This window comes from Channa argus, chromosome 21, assembly GCF_033026475.1.
Source record: "Channa argus isolate prfri chromosome 21, Channa argus male v1.0, whole genome shotgun sequence".
NCBI lineage: Eukaryota > Metazoa > Chordata > Actinopteri > Anabantiformes > Channidae > Channa > Channa argus.
In genome coordinates, this window is record NC_090217.1 from 12484394 (window position 1) to 12494301 (window position 9908).

Here is a 9908-nt window from a genome sequence, read left to right on the forward strand (position 1 = left end):
GTCTGTGGAAGACCTCTCTGGTGTAATCCATCTGTCCCTCCTCTTGGTTGCTGTCTACAGGAGCTGACTTTACAGGATCTGCCATAGGTCTGTAGTGAGCGGAGACTTCACTCTTTGGGGAGACCTGGGAGCTACTCCATCTTTATTTCACTATCCAGAATTTTCCTATCCCGTTTTTCATTCTCTGCAGGAGGTATGGCTCCCTCCATTTTCTGTCCAACTTTTTTTAATCTATTGCTTCTCCTGAAGGAGCTAAATCCCCCTTTATATGAGATATTTATTGTTCCTCAGTGCCAGCCTTGCCTTCCTCCTTCTATTTCAATCCAACCTTTTATCTATCTTATTCCCCAAAGAGGAATTCTTTCCTCCATGAAAGGATGATGGTGAGTGGGAAAATAGGGCAGCCATAACTGCCCCTAAGAAATGTTCTTTAGGAACAAGCAGGAAAATTATTGTTCAAGAAAAAAATATATATTAGTGAGTCATGTTTTTAGCAAGCAGTTTTTTTTTTTTTTGGCTTGAAACGTCAATACAGCCACTTCCAAACACAATATAGCTTTATAGCACTGCAAATAAACTCAGTGTGATTTTATTTAAAACAATTATAGTGCTTCTCAAAAGTGGTTAAATTATGTGACTATTTCATTGGTTACTAGTATGTTTTATACATCCACATTCCAGGGTTTCTATTATAGCAATAGTTCACAATTGCTATAAAATCACAATTATAGCAATGGTTCCCAACGGGGGGGTTAGTATCCAACACTTTGACTTTCACAGACATGGGGGCCTTAAGTGAAGTGACCAACGGACCCATGCAAAGCCCTTGCCAGCTTTAGAAGCCAATACTTCTGCTGTTATCAACGCATTCAAGGGAAAGTGAGGATGACCCCAAGGGGAAGTTCTAATAGTTGCTTCAGTATAGTTATTAATAATATGGAAATACATTAAAATATACTTGCAAATGAAAGTTTAAACTTATTTTTTATTTTTTGCTGAGGCACAACCAGATTTAATGTGTGTTTTGGGGTCATTGTCCTGTTGAACAATCAAGTATGGCTGATGATTTGAGTTTTTGCTGAAACATTCACTGCACCAGGTTCATTTGCATTGAAACAACCTTAGAGCATGATGCTACCACCACATACTGGTCGTTGGGGACAAACAACTCAATCTTTGTCTCATCTTTGCCTCCAGAAGATTTTTTTCTTTTTCCATGTGATATGCTGCATACTTTAGTTAAGCTTTAAGCTTTTCCAAACCAATGTCCTCTCAGTCCAGTCTTCCAGACCTTGAAAATGGGGCTACAACTCCCAACAAGTTGTATTTATGTACAATTATTTTAACTAATCATTGTAGAATCTGCAGTTGCTTCTGAACTTTCAGCACCACTGAATAAAACATCTGAGTAGATGCATGTGCAGTTTTGACCCTGTATTTATATGTATAATTCTGAGTCTATAAAACAGTTCAAATACAATGACACTAATGTCCACGATGGCTCTATAGCTATTTTTTTGTTCAGTAATTTTCAGTATTTATTTTTTCTACAAAATGTGGTATAAATGTTGCTCCATAAATCACATAAACACCTTCATTTTGACCTCAGACATCTTCCAGCTCAGTCTTAGATCCTTAATTAGTTTAAGTGCACCTGTAGTTGTCTGTAATCTTGTAATTGTCTGTAGACCTTAAATGGTGCAGTCCCCACATGAAAATGCTCATTCAAACCAGATCAAACTCAATGCTTGTAAATAATTTATTTTAAAGAAAAAAATATTCCTCAATTTACATTACTTTTTAAATAGGAACCAAGGTGATCACTCCTTTCTCATGCAGATACCCTATCCTAATCCTGTGTGCATGATTTCTTAATCTTTCTACTCTTACTTGCATAATGTTTACAATGCTAAACGTTTTCTGAAGCCTCATCCTCAGCCCCAGTTCTCAATCAAAGTAGTCCTCTATATCAATGTTAGGGTTGAGCAGCTCCTCTCTGTATGGTGTCAGATCCATCTGGTTGAGGATCAGGTTCTCAAAGGTCTCCTCCAGGTCTGTTTCCCCAATCAGCACCGCTCCCACCATCTTACCTCCACTGAGAACAACCTGATAAAAAGCCAGGATTAATCTGCGTGAAAACCAAACTAAATGTGCAATTTTCTCCACCACGGGACAAAATTTGCAGCACATGGTGATGACTGACATTGAAATCATTAAAATAACGATTCCTTATTCTGCTCAGTATCACCTTGACATACTCCTGGTCTTTGGTGCAGCGAACCAGCAGCTCGTGGTCGGGCCCCAGACCCTGACCATTATACTTTCCCAGCAGGACCACCTGGCGAAACACCCAAAGAGAGAAGGTTGTTTAAATAAGTACAGAATAGCACTGTGAAAAAACATTGAAGGCGCTTGAAAGTACTGGAAAACAGTTGCACAGTAGAAAACTAAAATTGGTTATTACTGTATTTAAAATGTCACACACTTTGTAATTGAAGAATTTAGTAATGTGGGAGAAAAGCTCAAAGCAGAAGTCCAGCTCTATTGGTTCTGAGAGGACGTGTGCCACCATGCAGCGCCCAGCGTACCAGCCCATCTGACGGGCCTGTGTCCACAAACGCATCTGCACACAACACACGCAAAGTATGAAATTAAAACTTATAGCAGATTTGTAGCATTTGAAGTAGTTAAGTCTCTGTCTGGACCAAAATGTCACGGCATCTCTTAGCTGGTTGTACACAAAATACTGCATCCTAGACAAGATACTTTACAGTCAAAAATAAGGTTTAACACTGTATATCCTCACAGATGTGATTCCATACACATTTACAATGCTATTTATATGTGCGTAATGTTGTCAGATGTACTGTAGTCTCTAAAGATGCAAAGTAAGAGGGGAAAAGCTATTTTTTACAGGTTGTGCAATGGCTTGTCATCAGTTTACCTGCTGCCACAGTGGGCTGTGTTTCCAGCATGCAGTGCACACATCTCCTGCAGCATAGATGTCTGGCTCTGATGTCATCATGTGGTCATCTACTTGCAGGCCAGCATCATCTGTTAGTGCAAACTAGAGCAAACACAGACAAGTAAAGGTAATAATCACTAACCAACATGTCATTGCAATGATTACACTCATTGGGATGTTGTGGCACTTTGCTGGAAATATAGTTACTTTCCATTGGCTGCAAATAAGGGCCTGTTTCACCAAAAGTCTAACCTTTTAGCTATGTCACACTCCTCATAAATGGTACAACCTCATAAGGGTTTCCTCTTATGAACTTTTCAAAGGGTTGTTGAAAGCAGAGGTGACTACTATGGTAAATGGTAAAATGTCTCAGTTTCAGCATCTGATATGTTGTTTATGTTCTATTGTGAATAAAATATGGGTTGATGATATTTGCATATCATTGCATTCTGTTTTATATACGTTTTACACATCATCCCAACTTTTGTATAATTGGGGTTGTAGCCTTAAACCAAACTGCTGAGACTTTTTTTTATTACTGTACCAATAGTTTAGTCTTTGACCTCAACTGTTACTAACCGTCAAAAAGGCCACATGGATTATTAAACCACAGTCTTCTCATCTGGAGATTCCAATGCATTACCCACAGTTTTACACCTAACTAGCTGTGACAGTGTGTCTACTTGGCCACCTACATTGTTGCCGTGGAGAAATGGCTCAGTGTTTGGCACAACACCGGTGGCACTGACAATGAAATCACAGCCAAAAGTCTTTCCATTTGTCAGCTGGATGTAAACTGGCCAGGTTCCTACTGAAAGGGAAAAAAAGTTTGAGGAATAAAAAGGAGAGGGGGAAAGCTGAGTGGACAAGTAGGCGCAGCAAATCCCATTCTCACCATTCTCAGGTCCGAGTTTTTGCTGTGGGGAGGTGAGCAGCTCCTCACAGGTGAAGATCTTTGCCACCTCACACTCGTATTGTACTGAAACTCTGTGCGACACCTGAGCAACCACCAGAAGAGAGAAGAGACTCAGAAATCACATAGATAGTCAGTTTGTTTGCAGCAGGCATTTCCTCTACACAAATACACTTAAAATAAGTTGCACACGTGATCTCACCGGCTCTGCTCCTCTGAGAATGATTCCTTCATGCCAGTCTGGACCGAGGGCGCTGCCAGACTCTGTAGGAGCAGATCCATGCGCCATCGAATTTCTATCTGAGAGTGGACAAACACGTTTAGATTTAAGTTATGTCTGTATGAAGGATATGACAAAAATCCCTCAATGGGCCATAAAATAAAGACCTGCGGTAAAGGTCTGTGGCGCTCCAGCTGCTGGCTCCTCTGTGGTGTAGCGAAGCCTCTTACAGGGAGCAGCTCTCTCTGGTTTGTCAGCCTCCAGTGACGGGATAAGGAACTGTGCTGCTCCTGCATCAAAAAAGGTGTTTCCTATGGCCTTATCCTTCACAGCCCAGATGACCTCACAGCCCTCCACCTCATACCTGAAGGAATGAGGACAAATCAACTTTAATCAAGCTCATTTATGTTGAGAGTAGAGTTTTATAGAGCTTAGGCTTAATGCTTTTTTCAATTTTGATTTAAAAAATGTGACAAAGGAGGACAATCTAAATATCACATTGTCCTAAAACGCTGTGACGCTTTTTAACTGAAGTATATGTGCGAACCTTATTGCTTTTAGATGACTCACACTAATTCCAAGGCAATCCCTCCATTTCCAACAACAACTATTCTCTTTGCTTTGGCTAGCCGCTTCTGAAATGCCTGAAACACAAATACAAGAAGTCTGATTAGCATCAACACGAACAGTCTTTATACACCACTGATGGCAAAGGATATGTTTTTAGCCCGCTTTTTGTTTTTTGTATATTTTTAAAGTAATATTTTGGGAAAGGAACGAGTAAATATATTTTGGTGTGTAGATCAATTAATTTTCTACGGTGGCCCTGAGAGCTCAAAATACTGCAATTTGAAATTATACTGCAAATAGACAAACTCAATTTCTCAATTTGGGTGTGTTGCTCCTTTTTGCATGCGCTTTCTCAAATTGCAGAGCTTTGAGCTCTCAGGGCCATCGTAATTTCCAGATATTACAACATATTAGGTATGCCTGTATAGTCTAACTGCCATGAATGCTACATTTGTAAAGCTTAAAATGTTGTGTAAGTTCTATTATATGTATGTTACTAAGAACTGATTAAGTAAGTGGTGTTTTGCTAGACTGTATTATATTGAAATGTCTTTCTATATGTACAAGAACATGTGGGAAGCAGAATAATACAAACACCTATGAAGCTAAAAGTGAAGTACCCCCTCATCATAACTACATCTTAATGTTATGACATCACAAAATTTAGACCACTCTGGCATTAAAGAAAATGTGAAAGCATCCAAGACAGTTTTGGAAAAACAATGGGGCTTGAAACCTAACAAAACTAACCCCTAGAATGGGATGTTCATACTTGGGCACTGTCTGTGTCCCGTATCCCCAGCACATAAGGGTTGTCCTGCGCTAGAAGCTTGGGTCTGCTTCCACTGCAAATGCACAGCTTCTCATACCCAAAAACTCGGCCATCGGCTGTTTTTATTGTCTAAAAACAGAAAGAAGAAGAATTTGTTTTTAAAATAAACACTGTGGATTAAACTCCTGTCCAGGAGATGGCGACAGTATACAGTATATGACTCTGTTGCAGTAACAACATTGTGATCACTTGGCACCATATGTGGGTTTTTGTTGCAAGCTGATTTTGCTGGGAACTTTTTAGATGTCCACATTATAATGGTTATTCTTTATACATACAGCATAACTTATAACACAAAATCAGTTTCCGTTAAACCCTGCAAAACAACTACTTACATGTGATTGTGTAATTAGTGATTTAACAGCAGAGTGAATGACAGTCAGGTTGGGAAACCTCTCCTCCAATACACAGGATGGTAGTTCCTCTACTTCAAACTCTTCCAGTGTCTTTGACACCTTCAAAAGGAAGACAAAGGGAAGTGTTAAGTGATCCAGACTTCTTATGCTTTTAGAACAACTTATTTAAACAGTCTAGATTTCTTGTTATCAAAAGCAAAACCCATTTTTATAACCAATGGTAACATAACTTTGATATAGTTGGGGTTCCCTCCGGTCTCTCATCCTAACCTGTTTGTAGTTGGTCACAGCCTTGATGTGGGGACCTGCTGTAATCAGAGCAACGTCAGCAGACGGCATCTGTGATGAGAGCTGTCAAGGAGGATTGAGATTAATGTTAAACACCGTCCAATTTGAAATGCAGTATTTGCCTGCATATTGGTTAAATATAGTAACTCGTTAAAAGGTAACCTTTTCAGTTCATTTTCACCTGCTCTACACATGTCACACCCGCGATGCCACCTCCCACAATCACAAACTGAAAGGTTTTCTCTTTTCCATGATCCATACTTGAAAAAAACGAAGCTAACGATGACTAGCTAACGTTAGCTACCTTTCATTCTCAACTACTACCATATGTTTAAATGACACTCTCTCTTTTGTCTGTGTTTATCTAGAAATGCTGATACATATTTAAGACTCAGCTAGTAATTGGCGATAGTGCCAAAATTCTTGTGAAACTTGTATAAAGAAAATATACTTTAACACATAACCACAGGTCACTAAATCATAACAACTTCCGTGTTACAGTTAACTACGGCAAGCGACAGAGGACGTGTTTCAAACACGATTGCAGAAGCAGGCGCGAATTGAGAAACAAACAAACATACCGTTTTGGCATATCTAACAGCAAGACAAACCTGATAACGTGTGCAAACCCGAAAGCGTTTCATATGTCTTTGTCTTATAATCTAATTAGGGTGCACACTAAGCAGGAAGCTATTCCACAGTAGTGAACATTCACAAATTACCCTGCAAGATAAATTCCTATACATGAGATAGTCTGTCTGTGAGGTATAAATAAATGTCCGTCCTCTTAATCAACAGGAAATAAAGAAGAATAAAAAAAAAAACATTATAAGCAGTCAAGAGACAAAGACTATTTTTAATACTGAGCAGACTGTAGCATCAATACAGCAGGGATGGAGCAGGGCTCTACTCACCTACATTTATCATCGGGATGACAAAACATTATGAGATTGTTCTAAAACCCTTTGTGTTAAATAAGATTTAGATAAGATCAAAATGATAAAAGTATCTGTCATGACATAGTTGGACCACTGTGAGAAGGAAGTGCTGTGTTTACTGTGTTTAAGTCATTTGTTTCCGTGCACATACAAACACATTATCAGTATAGTTTTGAATGTATGTCTTTTATTGGAGGAACTCCACCACTGTCTGGGAAGCTGTAGTGGTTCCGCATTAAATTGGTTAATACTCTGGACATGAAATCTTGTAATCGGAGTTAAAATCTCCTTGGGACCTATTTTTTAATAGGAAGCAGGTTTACCAGTGTTATCTGTGCCTGATGCTGTCAAAATCTGGGGCTTTAATTGTACTCAACACCACATAAACTGACTTCTGACCATTTGGGGGAATTAAGATAGGACAAAGTGACAGACTCATATTGATATATCCAAATTATTTTGCTTAAGCAGCTCTACACTGACCTGAGGAGGGGTTTTATTTACAGTACGCGATCTCAGGAACTGCTTCGGATTAAAAATTTTTATCCACTCAGGATGGCACCGGTTCAGTAACATGCTATCCAGAAAACTGACCCTGTGATCGGGAATTTTAATCATAGTAAGTGTCTGTACAAACTAACATTATCTGGATTTTTATAGTTTATACTTTTTACTGGCTGATGTTTTTCCCATATTTATTGCTATTTATTTATTGCAAATGTACTTAGTTACTTTCAGCATTGGAGGTATTATTTTCATATACAACATAGTAAGCATTAAAACTAACCAAATAATTATTATAATCTCACAACTTTGCAACACATAAATGTTAGTTAATATAAATTAGAATCCCATTCATTTTGAGGGTGTATATGACATAATAAATGTATAAATGAGAAAGTCTTCTTTACTAACACATCCTGCCACATGTGGATAAAAACTGATGAAAACGCTATATAAGCAACTATTTACATATGCAATGTGTTATATACAGTCCCTTACTTATTGTCACTTTGTTATACTTATTGGTCGTCAGTAATAATTAAAAGTGTAGGGTTATTTTAGGTAGTATAAGTATGAATAAAAGTATAAATAAATATTTATTTGAAAGACTGAATGGAGGGTCTAATTAGTACAGTACAGAAGGTGTTTTTGTGCATCTATGGATGGACAAGTAAGTGCACAGTGTATATGGATCACAACTGTACCTTTAATGTCAGAGATTAATGTGGTCACAGAGTCATAAATTACATTCAACAGCCATCATTACTGCAGCGATAAACAACTTACCAGCAGATAACCGCTGAAGTGTAGTGCCATTTGTGGTTTTACATGAAGTAATCGACAGATCTTGACACGATCCCAATTCCCTGTCAGGGTGTTTGGCAGATAATGGCTGCCTTGTTTTTGGATTCGTCAGCAAAAGGTGCCACTTGTTCTATTTTTGACAGACCTTTTATGCAGGTGTTAACCATGCATGGGAGTATTGATGTCAGTGTCTGAGATGATCGGGTCACCGTTAATCAAACATGGGTTAATGCTGTGCGTCATACTTCCCCTCTTGATTTTTATTACCCTGAATAACCCTGCACAGGAGGAAAACACCTGTCTATATGGAACACATAAATGTGGTCATCATTCTGCCATAAAATATTATGTAGGCAAAAGCTCTTTGTTCATTAAAACCACCTACTGCCTTCAATGCATTTAATAAAGAAAAAGTGCCTTTTGGGGTGTTTCTGTGCATGTATTTCAATAATTTAGGAAACTCTATATTATTAAAACCATCTTGCATCTGAAATCAATCAATTTTACTTTGCTTTTTGTATTTACATATAGTAAAAACAAATACATATACTCACAAAAACGGAAACAAATATGTGTTTCCTAACTTTTCCAACCCTCCTGTCAAATCAGAACCAACCCTCATCTGGTATTAAAAATAAACCCTACTTTTCATTTCTATGTCCTATCTTTCTATGTAATATCTGTGTAGAAATTCTATATAAATATGTATATGTATAATAATTACATACAATACAATAGAAACCCACACCTATCACAGTTAAACAACAGTGAAGTAATTGAGTACATTTCTCCTCTAAATAGAGAAAAGTAATTTTTTTCACACCTACTCTTATAAGAGTAGGGATGTTTCTGAACCACTTAGTTAAAGGCTCATTGTCAACCCAAGAAGAAACACGCCTGATGTGTTTTTAACAACAGATTCTCACACAAACAAGTTATCCAGGCTGCAGGCTGCCAACTAACCCAATGTAACTAGAGAAAGTTCAGTGTTGCTGTGTTATAAATACAACTGATTCAGACCAACGTTATCTTTTAGTTGTGGTTTAATCTGGACATCAAGCCATCTGCAAACCTACCAAAGCTCTGCCTACACATCCTGTTTTGTCATCCTCACCACACCAGCTGAGGAGCAGGAGGGATGCCGCATGCTGTACCAGACGATCAAAGATGCTTTACAGCCTGGGAATGCTCTGCCTCTGCCTTTCCTCTCTGCTCTTGAAAGCCTTCAGAGACCCTCAACAACAGTCATAACTGTATTCCCTAAACTGGGCCATACTTTATTCTGAAACTTTAATGAAAATGATCTAAATTGAATCCTTTGCTTAATTTTCTTTCAACATTAGGTATTTTTCCTTAACTATTAAATTCTGTTTTGAACACCACTTTCTGGTTGTGTAATATTTCAACCACTGTTCATTCATATTGATCTAGTGATTAGGCATTATATTAATGCTTAAGTACTCATTCATATAAATCCAGTTTTGTGTTGTTCTTTCTTTCTTTCAGCTTCTGTTTTGT

The 9908-nt window shown here is 38.1% G+C and overlaps 1 protein-coding gene across 3 annotated transcripts; it reads right to left on the reverse strand.

The window, feature by feature from the left end:
• Positions 1-1741: 1741 nt before the first annotated feature.
• On the reverse strand, positions 1742-6650 carry pyroxd1 (pyridine nucleotide-disulphide oxidoreductase domain 1). 3 transcript variants are annotated; one of them, XM_067491030.1, is made up of 13 exons: positions 6326-6650; positions 6127-6207; positions 5836-5955; positions 5441-5569; positions 4669-4742; positions 4266-4462; positions 4081-4178; positions 3861-3963; positions 3661-3773; positions 2945-3067; positions 2486-2623; positions 2249-2338; positions 1742-2106 (listed from the first exon to the last, which is right to left on the reverse strand). In XM_067491030.1, the coding sequence occupies exons 1-13, from the start codon at positions 6401-6403 to the stop codon at positions 1948-1950; spliced, it is 1503 nt and encodes a 500-aa protein (XP_067347131.1). In that variant the 5' UTR covers positions 6404-6650; the 3' UTR covers positions 1742-1947. The 3 variants fall into 3 exon arrangements, with proteins under 3 accessions (XP_067347131.1, XP_067347130.1, XP_067347132.1); XM_067491029.1 differs by having other exon boundaries at positions 3661-3776; XM_067491031.1 differs by having other exon boundaries at positions 3661-3776; positions 6307-6650.
• Between the last annotated feature and the right edge of the window lie 3258 nt (positions 6651-9908).

What these genes read in the sequence shown, in the direction of transcription:
- pyroxd1 (XM_067491029.1), bottom strand. Translation starts at nt 6,403, where the DNA reads ATGGATCATGGAAAAGAGAAAACCTTTCAGTTTGTGATTGTGGGAGGT. An exon ending in AAAACTCGGACCTGAGAATG is followed by an intron (nt 3,777 to 3,860) that starts GTGAGAATGGGA and finishes TTTCCCTTTCAG; the next exon opens with TAGGAACCTGGCCAGTTTAC. An exon ending in AAGACCAGGAGTATGTCAAG is followed by an intron (nt 2,107 to 2,248) that starts GTGATACTGAGC and finishes GCTTTTTATCAG; the next exon opens with GTTGTTCTCAGTGGAGGTAA.